Source organism: Cicer arietinum, chromosome 3, assembly GCF_000331145.2.
Source record: "Cicer arietinum cultivar CDC Frontier isolate Library 1 chromosome 3, Cicar.CDCFrontier_v2.0, whole genome shotgun sequence".
Classification (NCBI taxonomy): domain Eukaryota; kingdom Viridiplantae; phylum Streptophyta; class Magnoliopsida; order Fabales; family Fabaceae; genus Cicer; species Cicer arietinum.
Genome location: NC_021162.2, coordinates 56,563,434 through 56,582,012, shown reverse-complemented (window position 1 = coordinate 56,582,012; position 18,579 = coordinate 56,563,434). Strand labels below are relative to the sequence as shown.

The window sequence follows — 18,579 nt, the reverse complement described above, 5'->3', positions numbered from 1 at the left end:
TAAAATGAGGAAATAAAAGCAATAAGCTCACTCTCCATACTCTTTATGATTGATTCATTTTTCCAAAACTGAGCACAATTTATCACTTATTAAAAAGTGCACGACATTTTGAAAAATGAACCAATCAACGGTAAAAAATGTGTTAATCAATATTCAATATTTCATTCTATTTGGCTTGGTTTCTACCAATAGCTTTAGGACTAATATAAACTTTATAAAAAAACAGAGAGAGATAATACATGCCTCAAGCAAAGCATAAACTAATGTTTGTGCTGGTATACCTAACTGTGTACTCCACTGTCAGTTACGTTGATCAACTGCAGAACCTGAGCTGAAATTTCGACATCTAGCACTTCCTGGGATTCCACGCTACATATAAAAAATTTACAGTGAAAAATAAAATTAAAAACAGGTTGACATGCTTATGCACACTGCCCAACACTTTTTTGACAATCAACAACATTCCAATAGATGAAAAGGTTAAGAGCCAAAAAGTTTTTACCTACAACTCGTACACTGTTTTATCTTAAGAATTGCGGCTACGATGTGGACAATCCAAGCAAGTTTGTCTTCAATCACAGCGAGGTCGTTGTTATCACTAACCTGTAATCTTGCCCTTTCCTATTCCAGTCATTTGAAAACAGTAAACAAATCAATCTCAAACAAACCAATCACTAACAAAAATGGAACAAAACAGAACGAAACGAAACGAACCCGTACACTGTTTTATCTTAAGAATTGCGGCTACGATGTGGACAATCTAAGCAAGTTTGTCTTCAATCACAGCGAGTTCGTTGTTATCGCTAACCTGTAATCTTGCCCTTTCCTATTCCAGTCATTTGAAAACAGTAAACAAATCAATCTCAAACAAACCAATCACAAACAAACCAATCACTAACATAAATGGAACGAAACAGAACGAAACGAAACGATTACCTTTGCAAGAGTTGTCTTCGATTTCGTTTCTCTTTGATTTCGTTTCCTTCAGAAGTTTTAGGGTTGACAGAGGTTGAGAGATTTGGGGGTTTTCAGAAATTTTAGGGTTGAGGAAGGATGTGCGCGGGGCTAACAAAGGAATACACGCGAGAGTGACAAATGAAATTACAAAATCTGGAAAACGAAACACAAAGAGAGGTGTATTGCCCTAAACGACGATGATTGCTTAAAACCGCCCCAGGAACCGTCGCTAACTGGTGGTGAGGGTGAAAATCGCGTGCTTTATATGGTGGTATGGTGGCGGCGGTTGACGAATACCGCCCCAGGAACCGTCGCAATGTGGTGGTGAGGGCGGTTATTTCAGAACCGTCGCAGGCCAAGTGTCGCAAACTTCAAAAATTCTTGTAGTGAATCTGGAACGACTACCGAATATGGAATGATTACTGAGTAATTGTCTAATTGATATAATTTAAAATAGGAAATAGTATTATTAATATAATAATAAAAAATAACATTAATAAATAATAAAATATATATAGGCCGGTCTGTCAGACCTAATAGGCTTTTTTTATAAGTCTGAGTCTGATATATTTAAATAAATAGGCTTTAAAAATAGCATGAGTCTAGCCTTTTTATTAAATAGGTTAGGTCAGACCATACCCTTAACGGACACCTAGCCTATTCCCATCCGACCATATTAGAAATATATCTTTTTACTTTTCAAAATAAAATCAAAATATATCTTTAGAAAAAAAATATTCAAATAAGAACTATTATATACAAAAATTCCTCCTACAATTTTTTTCTTTTGTAACAATAATAATTAAGACCTAATTTAAATTTTGAAAAAAAGTTACTTCAAAATTGCAATAACCAATTGAATCTCATGTTTATGATAAATCAAATTAAGGTATTAAATAATTGAATATTTTACTTTTTTTTCCTCTTTGAATATTTTACTGATTTGAAATGTTTATTAAGACAATTTGGTGTTCAAATTTTGAAAATAATCTTGCAATTCATATACCCAGTATGGTTCCATTTCATTATATTACTTGAAAATATAAGGAAACATTTTATTTTACATAGAAAAGTTGAGTTTATAAAGAGTCACAATGTCAACTTTTTTTTAAAAAAGCAACTATGTTATGTATATATAAATAAATAAATAAATAAATAAAGAAATCCAAGTACAAAGAGAGGAGGGACATAAACCAAAACCCTCAAGAGACTAACAAAAGTGAAAATAAGACATACCTAATCTATGACGATTTTAGTCTTCTATAACAGGAATTAGAACGTCGTCTATATATGTGAGAAACAATGAATGACATGTTCTTGGTCAGATGGGTGCAGTTTACCCATCCGTTCTTTAGTCTCCATGACACAATACAGAGAGACTTGAAGGCTAAGGTAAATGATTCAACCCTCTATAAGCAGCAATTTCAATGGCTTTTATGGCACCAACGAATTCAATATGTAAGGAAAAGTAGTACTAATATTCTCAGAAAAGCAACCCAATGAGTTAGCATTTTTGTTTCTAAAAATGCCATCTGGGCTACCAAGGATCCCACTGTTTGTATTGCACTTGACTCAATCAAAGAAATGAGTTTTCCAAATGATTTCCTTGATTATATTTTTCTTTGGAGGGTGAATTTCGACATTGAAGACTTTCAAGACCACAAAATCTCTAATGAGGTTGGTTGAAGTCCTATTCCAAATTAACTTGGCCCAATGAATGTTCGACCAACTGGGTGTAAAAAATTGTAAGCTTCCTTAAAGGATAGTAAACCCCAGTTGGAGTGATTCCAGAGCAGTTGATCTCTTCATTGGTCTACAAGAATGGTGATCTGGGGCACTATATAATCTAAAGCAGAATAAGCTTGAAGAATCATGAATGGAATGTACCATTTGTAATTGTTAATAAAATCTCTCACTTTTGCTTTTAACAGATGATGAACATTTGTGGGAATACTAAGAGCATTTCCAACGGGAACTCAATATGGGTTCATTAAATGGGGTCCATCATGCCACATTATCTTAAAATAACTCATTCATTTTTTACTCCAACGATGAACTCACGGTTTCATTAAATAGGGTCCACCACTAATAGTCATATATTTATTATTATTCGTAAATTAACAACAACAAAAAGGTAACTGTGATGAAAGTATCGTTCGTTCCTAAGAGAACCGTGATGACAGCTTGACACATCTCCAACAATGAACTCGCCAAAAACTGACTTTTACGTAACTACACGCTGGTGGACGAACTCATTTTGCTACCTTTGAAGATGCTCTAAGAGCATCAATGAGAAGAGCTCCACTCCAAGAATCAATCCAAAAATTTATAGTTTCCCCATTTCCAATGAACCAACTACTACACTAGGAAACTATATAAAAACATTGGGAATCAAGAAATAATATTAAATTTGTAATTATATTTATCAGCTTTCTTAAAATAAGTTAGACAAATCAGGATTTGATTTGATCCCCTTAATTTGTAATTATTAGATGTAAACGTTGTAACGATAATTTATACTAAGAAATATCAAAGCAAACGAGATCAAACCCTAATTTGGGACATGATATCAACAGGTTCGATCAAACCTATGAGCTCTTAGTTAATCTTGGCTTTATTCAGCGACACCCTATTGGGTCGCTCTTGAAATCGTTCCTCCCGTTCTTAGTCCTTGCTTGTTTCGTGATTATGTTACGAACTCTCAACCATAGATGTATGTCGACTCTTGGTTTTATCTTCGCGATTCCTTATTGTCTTTCACAATTTTTCGGTGTTGAGATTGTTCTTATGGGTTGTTTCTTGCTGCTGCTCGATCGTGATTTTGGTTTGTTGGTTGTCATTCTTGCTCGTTATTGCTTGTCGTTGTTGTTGCTAGCTTCGTTCATCGTCATTCTTTCTTGATCATGGTTGTCGTCATTCTCGTGTCCGTTTTACCGGCAAGAATTACGTTGCTTGGGAATTTCAATTCAAAATGTATGTTAAAGGAAATGGATTATGGAGTCACCTTGATGAGGTTTCTAAGGCACCGACAGTGAAAGCCGCATTAGATGCATGGGAAATCAAATATGCTCATATTATTTATTGGATTCTCAATACTATTGATCCTTATATGATCAATAATTTGCGCTCTTTTTCAGATGCTCAAGAAATGTGGAACTATTTGAAACGTATCTAAAACCAAGACAATACGGCCAAACATTTTCATTTGGAGCTAGAGATAGCCAACTACAAACAAGGTAATTTGTCAATTCAAGAATATTATTATGAACTTTTGAATTTGTGAATAGAACACTCTATTGTTCTATTTGTTGTGGTTCCCAAGACTTCTCTTGCGGATGTCCAAGTTGTCTACCACACTAGTAAGCGGGATCAATTTCTCATGCAACTTCGTCCAGAATTTGAGATTGTTAGAGGTGTTTTGTTGAACAGAAATCATGTTCCTTCTTTGGATACATGTGTTGGTGAACTTCTCAGAAAGGAACAACGTCTCCTTACTCAAGGAACCATATTTCATGATGTTGTCACTTCCGAACCTGTTGCATATGTTGTTCAAAGTCGAGGTAAAGGTCGTGATATGCGACAAGTCCAATGTTTCTCGTGTAAATAGTTTGGACATGTCGCTCGTAGTTGTAATAAGAAGTTTTGTAATTATTGCAAGAAGCAAGGTCATATTATCTCTGATTGTCTCACGTGCCCTCCATGACCAACACAACATTCCGTGCAGGCACTCTATGCAACTACGAGCTCCGTAGTTGGTCCTTCCATTCCTAGTGCCTCTAATGGTGGTGTTCTACATTTATTTTTTCTCTCAAGAATTTTTATGCTACCGCATATAGGTTGTTTGTGCATTTTTTGCCCAATTTATTAAGAAAATCATGTTTGGTGGAATGAAATAGCATTTGAAAAGTATTTAAAAGTAACAAAAATCGTTAAAAGTTATAATTTATAATTAGTGATATTGTGATATAATTGGTACTAATTTATAAAAATATCTCAAATCTCAACTTATTTTCATTTTTCATAAGTTTTATCAAATCAACACAAATTCTATTAAGTCTCATTCAGGAGAACAATGATGACATTAACTTTTACTTCCAAGACACAATATTGAGAGTTTTTATTGAATTTCAATGGCTAGTATTTGAACTATTCCTCAAATTAATGTTTTTTATGAAACAAAATCGAATAGAAAATTAAATGAAAAAGTTGGTAGTAGATTGCACAAATAAGTGTAATTATTACATCAAGAAATACAATTATTACATCACAAAAACCTTAAATAAAACTAACCAACATCTTAATTAGAGTAAAGTTGAAATTTGTTATTTGTGTGTATATATAGATATGATATGATTAAATGAATGGAAGTATATATATGTAAATAAATATATGAGTAGTGTTGTGTAGAAAGAAATAGTGATTTTGTTAACGGCCAAATCGAAGAGTGCTGGGTCATTGATTATAGTTATTGTAAACACATTTGCATAAGAAGTATCGCCCCTCACACTATTCATTCATTCACATTTGGCATTTTGTTCTCTTCTTTCAATCAAACCCCAATTATCTCTTTTATTCATTCATTCGTTCATTCATCTTACTACTACCACCAACAATAACAACTCCCTCTTTCATTGACGATCTCCCCGAAGCTACTCTCTCTCTCTCATTCATTTATAATTATCTCACTCTCACAAACTCTTTCTCTTTCTATCTCTTACTCTCTCTCTCTCTCTCCTTTCTCCTCCTATTTTGGATCTTCAACTTCTCCTGGTAATAATAATTCTTCTTACCCTTTTCTCCTTACAAAGTATATTATTGTAAAGATTCAATGTCTTGATTTAGATATACAAGGTCTCTCTTTTTTATTTATAAATGGGAATTTGTTAATTATTTCTCAATGTCACCTTGATTTTATCGAAATTAAGCTTAGTTAAGTTAATGGGGTTGTTCAAAGTTTCATTTTTGGGATTTGGATCGAGGTAAAGTTTTGATTTTTACACTCTTTTTTCGGATGCCATTTCTGGGTTTTGTCGATTTTGCATCACTTTTTCACCAAGTAATAGTTTTTATTAAATGATTTATATGGTTAGACACTGGTAGTGATTTTTTGTTTCTGTTTTTAGATTTTGCTGATTTGGGGGATTGAGATTGAAGGACTGTGTGGTGAGGAAATATGGCTTCCTCTTCTACAACACTTGCTGGTTCTGCTGCTTCTGATCTTCTCAGGAGTACAACTACCGGTTTCACTGGTGTCCCTTTGAGAACCTTAGGAAGGGTAGGGTTGGTTTTGAAAAGAAGGGATTTAACTGTTTCTGCTAAGTTGAGGAAAGTGAAGAAGAAGGAATATCCATGGCCTGCTAACCCTGATCCCAATGTTAAAGGTGGGGTGTTGAGTCATCTCTCCCCTTTCAAGCCACTCAAAGAGAAGCCTAAGCCTGTTACTTTAGATTTCGAAAAGCCTCTTGTTGATCTGCAAAAGAAGATCATCGAAGTAATTTCTAAATTACTCTATTTTGTGTTTTTTGTTTACTTAATTTAGAATGAATTATAAGAGTTTGATTCTTTAAGGTTATGCAATAGTAATTTTTTTTTTTTTTTGAGAATAGGTTCGGAAGATGGCGAACGAAACCGGTCTGGATTTCAGTGATCAGATTCTCTTATTGGAGACTAAATACGATCAGGTTTGACTGTCATAACGATTAAGTTTTATTCCCATGAAAATTGGATTACTAGTTGAAGACAGAGCTGATGATGAATACTAGATTGAATTATGTGCACAATCTTACTAGGTTTTAAACTGTGCTTGTCGTCACAATTATGCCTATATATTTGATATTACTTAAAATTTTAGATGAATGTGGCCGCAATTGCAATCGTAATGTGGTCGCAATTGCAACCGTAATGTGGTCGCAAGGACCTCTATAAGTCTTGATGTTGTGCCCACAATTGTGGTTGCAGATCGCAATTTAGAACCATTCATGAGAAAGTTGTGATGTTGCTGCTCTGATTGTTGCTTGCAATAATGAATATATGGCACATTTTAACTTGTGATGTTGCTGCTCTGATTGTTGCTTGCAAGAATGAATATATGGCACATTTTAACCTGTGTCGGTTCAGTTATGTTATAAACACATTAGTTAAGCTTTACTGTTATTTGTGCTGGATATATTCCCATTGGGTTCTTAGTTGCTTATCTTATTTTGACATACAAATTTATCTGTTTAAGCAATTGGATATACTTTTGCTTGTAGTTCGCCAGATAATATTTTTCCTTACATATAAATGACTATTAGATATTAGGGTGGTTTTCATTTTCATATTGTGTTGGTATGTTGTGACTGTTATTGACTTGGGCTTGTGTTAACTGCATTTTTACTTCAATATTATGAGTATAGGTACGGTATATGGTTTGTAATAGCTATTAATATTTCATTGTTTAAACATATGCTCTATTTCTTTTCCTCCTAAATTCCACAATTTTCACCAGTAAAAGTTGGCAAAGTTCTCATGCCTTTACTGTCTCCATTGCTATTTCAGGCTTTAAAGGATCTATATACACATCTTACTCCTATACAGCGGGTCAACATTGCACGGCATCCTAACAGGCCAACTTTCCTTGATCACATCTTTAACATAACTGAAAAGGTCTACTAAATATTATTGTTGACTTTTAAGCTTAAATATATAATTTATTGCATTCTTATGTTTTAATTGGTTGATGATTGTTATTGAACTGCTACCTTTCATAGAATTTTCACCATTCCTCTTTTTGCAGTTTGTGGAACTCCATGGTGATCGGGAAGGTTATGATGATCCTGCTATTGTTACCGGTATAGGGACTATAGATGGTAGAAGCTACATGTTCATAGGCCACCAAAAGGGTAGAAACACTAAAGAAAATATTCAGCGTAACTTTGGGATGCCAACTCCTCATGGGTATGTCGACTGGAACTCTAATTGATACTGAGTAATTCACTACATGTAAGATAAGATATGAACTCGGTTAATTTGATTTTGTTTACATCAGTGTTGTTAAATAGCGGTTAATACTGAGTTATTCACTACATGTAAGATAAGATATGAACTCGGTTAATTTGATTTTGTTTACATCAGTGTCGTTTAATAGTGGTTATAGTGGTGCTATAGTGCAGTAGAATTTTAACTGCTATTTTTCGCCATACGCTATTTAGTATAAAATATTGTCAAATAGTGGCTATATCGGTGTTATAGCACTGTTGTGTAGTGGAATTTGAATAAATTGTTATTTTCTGCAATCTCCAATTGACAACACTGGTTTACATGCTTCCAAATTCCTCCACGTTTGACATTGATGGATGTTAAATTTTCAAATAAACAGTTATAGGAAAGCTCTTCGCTTGATGCAATATGCAGATCACCACGGGTTCCCGATAGTTACTTTTATTGACACCCCTGGGGCATATGCTGACCTTAAATCAGAAGAACTAGGCCAAGTATGTCGCTAGTTATGTTCTATTAATTATTATTATACTTTGGTATTCTTTTGTTACAATGTTAATTCATTTTATTGACTCTCATGCATGCAGGGTGAAGCAATTGCTTATAATTTGAGAGCCATGTTTGGTCTGAAGGTGCCAATCGTGTCTATAGTTATCGGGGAAGGAGGATCTGGTGGTGCTCTTGCCATTGGATGTGGCAATAAATTACTCATGCTTGAAAATGCAGTGTTCTATGTTGCCAGGTGATTTAATTTTTATTCTATTATTTGCAAGTTTTATAATATGTTTTTCTTTCAATTGTGCGTCTCTTTTTTATTCCCTTCCAATAGTGCATGTTAGATGAATCTGTTAGAGTCCCGTGTTGAATGAGATATGATATGAAAATATGTTTAGAAGTGGGAGACATCTCTCACCTTACAAGCCAGTTTTGTAAGGCTGAGTTAGGCCCAACCAAAATTTCAAGATGGCATCAGAGCCTATTCAAGATCCATTAGACCACTCGCAGTTGGGTCACGCTCCAGGTGTCCAGTCCTGGGCGTGAGGGAATGTGTTAAGATTCTCACATCAGATGAGATATGACCTAAAAATACTTGAGTAATATCATATCATTTACGAATTGAAAATGTTCTGACCTGTTCTACTGGTTTGACCTTTATTTTATTACATGATTCAGTCCAGAGGCGTGTGCTGCAATCTTGTGGAAGAGTTCTAAAGCTGCTCCAAAGGTATATATACAAGATTGGTACATTGGTACTATAATATTTCATTTCATTATGTATATTCAATTATGTATTTTTATCTTTTGCAGGCTGCTGAGAAACTGAAGATTACAGCGCCTGAATTGTGCAAATTGGAAGTTGCAGATGGCATTATACCTGTAATAATCTTATTACTTATGCTTTTTGCTCTTAAATCTTATTCTTATATGTTGACTATGAAATGGAATGTAAGTAGAATTTCCCCTTTTCTTTTCAATAGGAACCCCTCGGTGGTGCACATGCGGATCCAAGTTGGACCTCTCAGCAGATCAAAATTGCAATCAATGAAGCTATGGATGTAAGTTTAATAACCGGCATGATGTATTTTACAGGAATCATCAAATATGTTGAAGCATATGCTAATATGGAACTTTGACTTGTCCATTGTGTAGGAACTCACCAAGATGAACACAGAAGACCTATTAAAAGATCGCATGCTTAAGTTTCGAAAGCTCGGTGGGTTCCAAGAAGGAATTCCTTTAGATCCCAAGAAGAAACGCAACATGAAGAAAAAGGATATACCTGTTGCTCCGAAGATTTCTGACTCTGAATTAGGAGTTGAGATTGAGAAACTGAAGCAAAAAATTTTGGAAGGTAAAGAGTCCTCTTCTTCCGAGCCTCCAAAACTCGATCTGGACGAGATGATAAAGAAACTGGAAAAGGAGGTTAATCAAGAATTCTCTGAGGCTGTTAAAGCCCTGGGCTTAACAGAGAGGTTGTCGAAACTACAAGATGAAATTTCAAAAGCAAATGCAGATAACCAATCTATTGATCCATTGCTGACGGATAAGATAGAAAAACTAAAGGCAGATTTTAATCAGGGATTATCAGCAGCTCCTAATTCGGGTCGGCTGCAGAAGAAGCGTGACATGTTGAGAGAGTTGACTAAAGCAAAGCTTCTGACAGATAGAAGCAAGGAGGCTGCCACACTTAAGCAAGAATTGAAGAAAAAATTTGACGACGTCATGAATAATCCTAGAATAAAGGAAAACTACAAGGCGTTACAGTCAGAAATCCAGCGTGTCAGAGCATCCGCGTCAAGTGATTTGGATGATGAATTGAAGAAGAAAATCATCGAGTTCAACAAGGAGGTAGACTCACAGCTGGCTAATGCTCTGAAGGCATCAGGGTTAGATGTTCAGTTAGTGAAACCGGGACGAGACAGCAACAAGTCGTCGGTGCCAGAGATCGAGGAACTAAACAAAGATGTAGTACAAAAGGAAATTGATATTTTGGCAAACTCGTCGACAAGTATTAAGAGCATGATAGAGCAATTGAAACTGGAGGTTGCCAGGGCTGGAGGGAAACCAGATTCTGAATCTAAGAACAGAATTGAGACTTTGACGCAACAGATTAAGCAGAGCCTTGCCGAGGCCGTAGCCGAGGCCGTTGCCTCGTCTAGCTTGAAAGAGAAGCCTGAAAATCTGGTGTCTGGAGACGGAAGTTTAAAAAAGGAAGGTCCAACAGGAGACAGTCTCACCGATGACGAGTTGAGAGAGAAAGTTGGTGCAAATCGCAACTTTTCTTAATGTGAGTTCTACTAATCTACACACAAAAAATAGTTGTATGTGCATTATGAGAATATTTGAGGCATTATAGGGAGCATTATTATGTAGCATTTACCATTGAAACTTGTATTTCATGTTAAAACAATGTCTTAAAAGTCGGACCAAACCGGCTGGTTGAACCGGGAACTGGCCAGTTAGCTAATTTGTTTGATTCCAATTATTATATTGTAGTCTGAACCGGGTCAACTGCAGTTGGTACTATTAGTTTCCATTTTTTGCATTTTTTATTTATTACTTTGTATTTATATATTTGTCATCCGGTTCAACCGTGGTTGAACCGATCATACCATGACCCAGATGTCTCACTGGTTCGATCTTTGATTCGGTTAAGTAAAACTAAATTGCATGACTAACATGTATAGTGGTCCCAAGTTGAAAACTACATCCTAATGTGCCAAAAACATTTTTATCTAGTTTCATTATGTGAATATTCTCTTTATCTTTCATTTGAAAATTTCCCTTAATAATATTTTGTGGAATATCTCTTTTTGTCAGAGACTGCTTCTCAAGTTGAGTTGGTGAAGATGGTGTTGACAGTGGAAACTGCATCAGTAAGATATATTTTACCAATATTTTCAGCTAGTTGTACATCTAGCTTCATGATCATATTTCTTAGAAACATGTTTTGAAGATTTAAAGAAGATACGATGCGAATTGTGGCTGATATTTTTCAATCATCTTGACTACAAGCGCGAATAAAACTCAAAACCATTTTGTATTTGTTTGAGTTAGAATGTTGCAGTTGATTTTAGAATGACTTGCTTTATCTACATCTTTTTTGTTCTTTTTTATAATTTAAAATGTTTCCTTGAATATTGACTTAGATGAACATTGTATAAATTATTTGTGCTTGAAGATCATAACAACATATGATGTTGCGGTGTTTAAATGTCTTATTTGCAAGAATGATTATCCTACTTATTTGTTAGGTGTACTTGGATTGTGTTACTCTTATGGTGTTACAACAATTTTTAGATAACAATAAACTAATTATCACTTCAATGTTGCCTTGTAGCAAACTTCCCTTGAAGATATATAATTGATTGAAGTTTTATATGAGATGTTGAATACCTTTCACTAACAAATTTTGTCAAATAATGTCATTGTGAAAAACTTGATCTTTCGTTCATAAAACTGTAAAGATATATCATCTAAGAGCATCTCTTCCATATCTTTATTATATTATTATATGTATATGGCAAGGAATGATTTTTGTAATACTAAATTTAGGCAACTTTCACAACAACTATTAAGAGGTTAATGCAGTTTATACAGATGGTTAATTATGATGCTTAATAAATATATCAGGTGTCCAGGACTGTGATTACTCACAATTTTTAGGTGCTCAACTACATTTAGGTTTATGCATCTAAAAATTATAGTTAAGTACGAACATGATATATTTATTAATCTTCTACAAAATATAATTGACCACTTATTTGAGTTTTATTAATCACTTGTTGCCATAAAAGTTGTTAAATTTTGGTTATCCAAATAACACAATTGTTATTGCAAACTTCTTATAAGTTCAACACTATTTCTTAATGTTAAAAATGTGGAATTATAATTATTTCAAATTGTGATTATATTAACTTGAATACTTTTTGAAGTAAAAAGATGAAAATACATGACAACACCACAATCAGTTATTAACGTACAACAAACAGTTTTTAATAGAACTGAGAAAACTAAATGTTTTTCAACATTATTTCCTTGGGACACTTTTAAGTCTTTGATCCACAGACATTTTGAATTCTCCAGTATAAAAAACATACCAACTATGTTTCGTACTCACATTAAATAGAGCTACTTAAGTTGTTGGTCATAAAATGTATGCAATCTATCACCCACTTTTCTCCCCCCTTAATTGGACTGCCAAGTTAGGTTGTTGAACTGAGGAAATATATACGCTTGTACTAAGAAAGGCCAAAAGGATCAATATTATTATATACTACTGACATGGCTAAGGTTAAATAGGTTGTTGAATTCTACTATTTAGCCTTGTGAACGCAATATCCTTAAATATTCCTAATCGACTTCAATAATTAGTTTCGTAGTTACAAACTTAGATTCATACCAAAATATCTATTGTGATGTATCAAGTCCATTGATTAGTAGTATTGAGTATGGTTAAAATTCTTAAAGGAGAGTTTTACTATTCATATATAAATAAATAAGTCTCTTAAATATATAATTATAAATTCGGTATTTGATGGTTTCATATGACATTATTTATTAGAAGATGTCAGCTCTTTAAATTTGATATAATAATGTGGTTGTTAGCTTGTTTACATTCTTTAAAAATATATCTTACTGAAGAATATATAAATTGTTGGTTTGTTTATTACCAATCAACTGATGTCGTGATGAGATTTTTTAAGGTGAATTTTAATAAATGTAGGGTTAGAGATTAGAGTTTTCCATGACTTGCAAACGCACCTGAGTTGTATAAGAGATTTCACAAGAAGGAATGATAAGACGTCGGTGATAAGTTCATCGGAGAGGATTACTGGTGGCGATGACGGCGGTGCCTTGGGCATATTCCGTGACTTAGCGGACGAGATATATTCATGAGAGGTGTGCAGTTTCTTTGGAATTGAATTTTGAACCCTAACCGAACCCAAAGTTAGTTACGGTGCACACAACTAACCTCGTGCAAACATTGCTATTTTTTTTTTTCTTCATATGGATTTAATTCGAGAGAGAATAGCTATTAGATTAAATCTAAAGAAGTTAATGGTAGCAAAAAAGAATTGTAGAGAAAGCTAAGATATTTTGTTTGAAATATTATAAGTTCGTCTAAAATTTGATATTTTTTAGATTGATTTTAAATGAAAATTTGTTCTCTTTTTACTCTTTTTTCAGATATCTTTTCTGGATTTTGTTCATTTGGTGCATTTTCTTAGTTAATTGTTTTAGAGTATCACATAATTCTCCAAGGATTTCCTCTTCAACTATTCAACATAGTTGATAGGTTCTACATCAACCAAGAGAGCAAAATTAATCAGCTCTTTTTCATCATTTACTACACTATCAAACAACGCTTCATAGTCTCAAGCCTATTTGGTATTTATCTATCTTACTGACCTTGGTTCTAGAATTGTTTCTTCATTATATTGTTTACTTCAAATTCCCCAACTTTTGAAGCCTTTGAATTATTACTGAACTCATTCGTTAGTGTAATTGGACCAAATCCCTTAAGCTCTTCTTTTTCAATATCCCAATTTCATGTTTATGATTCTTTTACCATTACATCTCTACTAAAAACAACCTTATGATCCTACAATTATATAACTTTTAGAAACCGGTAGGGTGATATCCTACTAGTACCATTGACTCACTCTTGTCAATACACTCTCAAGAACTTTCTATTGTACCTTTTAGTGGGAGAGTTATTAAGAATATAAACTGCAGTAGCCATTGCCTCACCCCAAAACTTGTGTGACATAGAATTTTACTTTGTCATGCTTCTAGCCATGTCAATAATACTTCTATTGCACCTTTCTACAAGCCCATTATGTTATGGTATATAAGGTGTTGTGGCCTCATGCACAACACCATATGATTCTTGCAAAACTTCTCAAAATCCTTTGAGGTGTACTTCCCTCTACCACTTTGCTTTTCAACCAAGATCTCGAACTGCTTAACCACCTCTAAAGCCTTACTCTTAAGCTTTATGGTATACAACCACATATTCATAGTATACTCATCCACAAAACATATGAAGTATTTATTGCCCTCCAAAGATGAAACATCAAATGGTACAAATATATTTGAATGAACAACATCCAATGCAACTGAAGATCTCATAGACACACTAGATGCAAAAGGAAATCTACTTTGTTTACCCTTAATGCAGAATTCACAAGCTTTAACAGGTAGATCAATTTTAGGAACTCCTAACGCTATCTAGAATTGAATTGACTTAAGCTCCTAAAGTTTAAGTGTCCATACCTCAAATTCCATAGCCAACTTTGTTATTCTTGTGTTGTGGCTGGTAGACAATCCACTCGCGCAATTTTAGTGATACACTTGAAAGTCATATTCTTTGACAATAAAGCCTTCAAACGCAAGTTTATCACTTGGATCATACAATTGCATAAAATCCTTCTTCATAATCACAGAGAAATCTTTCTCCACCAAATGACCTACACTCATTAGGTTGCATTTCATACCAGGAACTAATAAGACATTCCCAATCACTACTGTCTTACCATCCTTTCTCTTTATATTTGAGTTACCCATACCTTCATCCACTAGATTTCTATTGTCTGCAAGTCTTACATTAGTTTTCTTTCTTATATCCATGTTTGTCGGTCACTTTATGTGCCTTGTCATGTGGTTGGAACAAACTCCATATTGATAGGATTGCTAGTCAAGCAAGGCTTCCTATTAGGAAGGTGTGTGAGAGAAGGAACCAAACTTAATTTCTAGGTTGTTAGTTTTGTTAATTACTGAGTTGTGCCAGCTGTAAATCCTAACTGAATTAGTTAGGATGGTTAGTATAAATAACATAAGCTTAGTCTTCAATAGGGAGGCAATTAGAGAGTTAATTGGTTGAGACTGAATTGAAGGGCAATTCAGTTTGCAAATCTGTAACTGCTACTCTATTCATTTGTGTCAGAATCAATAATACGTTCTTGAGAGAAACCCTTCTTGATTTTCTTGATTTCATCTTTTCTGTTTAGTTTTCTTCAGTTTTACAATTCAGTTTTAACACTGGTATCAGAGCACCGATCTGGTGCCCTGAGTTTGCTTTCTTCTACTGTGCATTGCATGAAGACAAGAAGCATGGTGAGAGATTCGAGTGATTGGGAGCAGGAGCGCGAGGAATGGCGCACATGATTGGAGTTGGAAGAGGCGCGCGCCAAACACACAGAGGATCAATTGGCTACACTCGCGACCAAGATTGATTCCAGCGGCAGCGGTGGTAGATCCCTGGGTGAACACGTTAAGCGTGACCGGTGGAGGAAGATGGAGATCCCGATTTTCTCAGGTGACGATGCGTGCAGTTGGACGCACCTTTTGGAACGATACTTCGAATTGCGAAGCGTTCCCGGGGAGGAGAAGTTGCACACCACTTTGGTGGCCATAGAGGGTAGAGCACTGAGCTGGTATTACTGGTGGGCTAGGTGCAATCTTGAACCAACTTGGGACGGGTTCAAGCTGGCAGTGGTTTGCAGGTTTCAACCTTCAATGGTACAAAATCCCATTGAGTTGTTGTTGGCACTCAAACAAACAGGGACAATGGTGGAATTTGTGGAGGAGTTTGAGAAATATGTTGGAGCTTTGAAGACCATTGATCAAGAATTTGCACGAGGAATTTTCATGAATGGCTTGAAAGAGGAAATACAAGTGGAGGTAAAACTTTATGAATTAAAGTCTTTGTCTGATTTAATTCAAAAATCTATTATGATTGAGGAGAAGAATTTGGTTTGGACCAAGAAAGGAACCAACACTTTCACTAAACCAACCACTACTTCTAAGGCTAGTTCTTACAATAAGACTGTGACTGTTGATACTAAGCCTTGGTTGGATAAGAAAACTGAAGGTGGTACCTTTGCTACTAATCTGGTGGGTGTTCAGGTTGGGGAAGGGAATAAAATCAGGGGTGGTGATTTCAAACGTTTGTCAAGGGCTGAGATGAGAGAAAAAAGGGAGAAGGGATTCCATTTCAGATGTGATGAGCCATATCATAGAGACCATAAATGCAAAAATAAGCAGTTTCGTATGATTATTTTAGAAGAAGATGACGAGGAGGACAATGATGTTGATTTTCATGAGGTAGAAACTTTCAATTCTCTGCAATTGTCTCTTTGTTCAATGGTTGAGCTGACTTCCACAAGTTCTTGGAAGATACAAGGGGTAGTTCAAAACAACTCTATTTTGGTACTCATAGATTGTGGAGCTTCTCATAGCTTCATTTCTCATGAAGTAGTTCAGAAACTGAGCTTGCTGGTGGAAGATACTCCTTCTTACATTGTGGAAGTGGGGGATGGTCATAGGGTGAAATTTAAGGGAGGGTGTCCCAAGTTGAGTTTGCATTTGCAAGGAATAGAGATTAGGCAAGATTTTTATTTGTTCTCCCTGCAAGGGGTGGACTTGGTGTTGGGTTTGGATTGGCTCTCTTGTTTGAGAGAGGTCAAAACCAACTTTGGCAAGCTGGAGCTTACCTTGTCTAGAGATGGTAAGCTGATTACTTTGGTTAGTGATCCATCTTTAACTAAGACTGAATTGTCTTATGGAGCCTTCATGCAAATTTTGAAGGAAGAAGGGGAAGGCTTGTTGATTCAGTACGATTCTGCAGAACAGAAACCAGCAGAGGTTTCAATCATCCCTGAAGTTGTTTCAGAGGTTCTTCAACAGTATTCTGAGGTTTTTGAGGATCCTCAAGGTCTTCCACCCCAAATGAGGTTAGATCATGCAATTCATTTGAAGGAGGGGGCTGAGATACCTAATCTACGACCTTATAAGTATCCACACTATCAAAAAACATAGATAGAGTGGTTGGTTTCAGAAATGCTTGAGGCTAGCATTGTAAGACCGAGCGTTAGCCCTTACTCTAGTCCCATCATCTTGGTCAAGAAGAAAGATGGGGGTTGGCGTTTTTGCGTAGATTATAGGACACTCAACAAAATTACTATCTCTAACAAATTCCCTATCCCTATCATTGAGGAGTTGCTGGATGAACTTAATGGAGCAACAATATCGTCAAATTCGGATGAAGGAAGATGATATAGAGAAGACGGATTTCCGAACTCATGAGGGGCATTATGAGTTCTTGGTGATGCCTTTCGGTCTCACCAATGCTCCTTCCACATTCCAAGTCCTCATGAATGAGGTTTTGAAGCCTTTTCTCTGAAGGTTTGTCCTGGTCTTTTTTGATGACATTTTGGTGTATAGCAAGGATATGTCAGCTCATCTTGTTCATGTGCACCAAGTCTTGGCAGTGCTGATGCAGAATGGGTTGAAGGAAAATAAGAAAAAATGTAGCTTTTGACAGTCTAGTCTTGAGTACTTGGGACATGTGATTTCTGGAAAAGAGGTGGCAGCTTGTCCGTCCAACATTGCAGCCATGACGTCTTCGCCTATTCCTACAGATGTGAAGGGTCTTAGGGGTTTCCTTGGATTAACATGGTATTATAGACGTTTTGTCCAAGGTTATGGTAAATTAGCCAGACCCTTAACTGAGCTTTTGAAGAAAGACAAGTTTTGTTGGACTGAGGAAGCTACATCTGCATTTTAGGCTTTGAAAACAGCTATGGTTGATCTTCCCTTGTTGGCTGTACCTAATTTCACTAAGGCATTTATAGTCAAAACCGATGCTTTTAGTAAGGGGTTGGGGGTTGTTCTGATGCAAGAGGGTAAACCCCTTGCATTTTGGAGTCAAGGCTTATTTTTGAGAGCTCAACAAAAGTCTATTTATGAGAGGGAGCTTATGGCTTTGGTTCAGACTGTGAACAAATGGAGACACTACCTTTTGGGCAACCATTCTGACAAAAGGAGCCTTAAGTTCGTGACTGATCAACGACTGTTCAGTGCTGAGCAATTTAAATGGACTGTCAAGCTCATTGGTTTGGATTTTGGAATCCAATACAAGCCAGGATAGGAGAATACTGCAGCAGATAGCTTGTCTATGAGAGATATGTATGCTGCCCTATCAGTTCTACATGTTGAAGATGATGATTCTTGGGATGAGGAATTGCAACAAGATCCTAAATTGCAGCAGTTGGTGCAGGACTTAATTGTCTCTCCTACTTCTCATTCTGGTTATGAGTTCAAGAAGGGAAGGCTTTTGTATAAAGGTAAATTGGTGCT

General features: G+C 35.5%; 4 protein-coding genes across 8 annotated transcripts in view; 3 read left to right on the top strand and 1 right to left on the bottom strand.

Annotated features, from left to right (window-relative positions):
• Positions 1 to 2,364, bottom strand: part of LOC101514552 (uncharacterized) — a 57,097-nt gene extending 54,733 nt beyond the window's left edge. For 2 of the 5 annotated variants that reach the window (XR_012162355.1, XR_003470413.2), the window contains exons 1-4: positions 937 to 1,756; positions 721 to 826; positions 503 to 621; positions 282 to 369 (exon numbers count right to left, since the gene is read on the bottom strand). The gene's annotated coding sequence lies outside the window, so the exon portion shown is untranslated. Of the gene's footprint in view, positions 1 to 281; positions 370 to 502; positions 622 to 714; positions 827 to 936; positions 1,759 to 2,193 lie in introns of those variants that run through there. The other 3 variants (XR_012162353.1, XR_012162354.1, XR_012162356.1) reach the window with 3 other exon arrangements.
• Positions 2,365 to 5,418: 3,054 nt separating this feature from the next.
• On the top strand, positions 5,419 to 11,695 carry LOC101514765 (acetyl-coenzyme A carboxylase carboxyl transferase subunit alpha, chloroplastic). The gene is made up of 12 exons (XM_004514480.4): positions 5,419 to 5,727; positions 6,081 to 6,448; positions 6,564 to 6,638; positions 7,495 to 7,602; positions 7,733 to 7,893; positions 8,315 to 8,429; positions 8,523 to 8,677; positions 9,109 to 9,160; positions 9,244 to 9,312; positions 9,414 to 9,491; positions 9,586 to 10,723; positions 11,257 to 11,695. The coding sequence occupies exons 2-11, from the start codon at positions 6,131 to 6,133 to the stop codon at positions 10,720 to 10,722; spliced, it is 2,268 nt and encodes a 755-aa protein (XP_004514537.1). The 5' UTR covers positions 5,419 to 5,727; positions 6,081 to 6,130; the 3' UTR covers position 10,723; positions 11,257 to 11,695.
• Positions 11,696 to 15,735: 4,040 nt separating this feature from the next.
• On the top strand, positions 15,736 to 17,259 carry LOC101490258 (uncharacterized). The gene has a single exon (XM_004514489.1). The coding sequence runs from the start codon at positions 15,736 to 15,738 to the stop codon at positions 17,257 to 17,259; it is 1,524 nt and encodes a 507-aa protein (XP_004514546.1).
• Positions 17,260 to 17,455: 196 nt separating this feature from the next.
• Positions 17,456 to 18,007, top strand: LOC140919829 (uncharacterized mitochondrial protein AtMg00860-like). The gene is made up of 2 exons (XM_073366486.1): positions 17,456 to 17,602; positions 17,765 to 18,007. The coding sequence occupies exons 1-2, from the start codon at positions 17,456 to 17,458 to the stop codon at positions 18,005 to 18,007; spliced, it is 390 nt and encodes a 129-aa protein (XP_073222587.1).
• Positions 18,008 to 18,579: the final 572 nt, after the last annotated feature.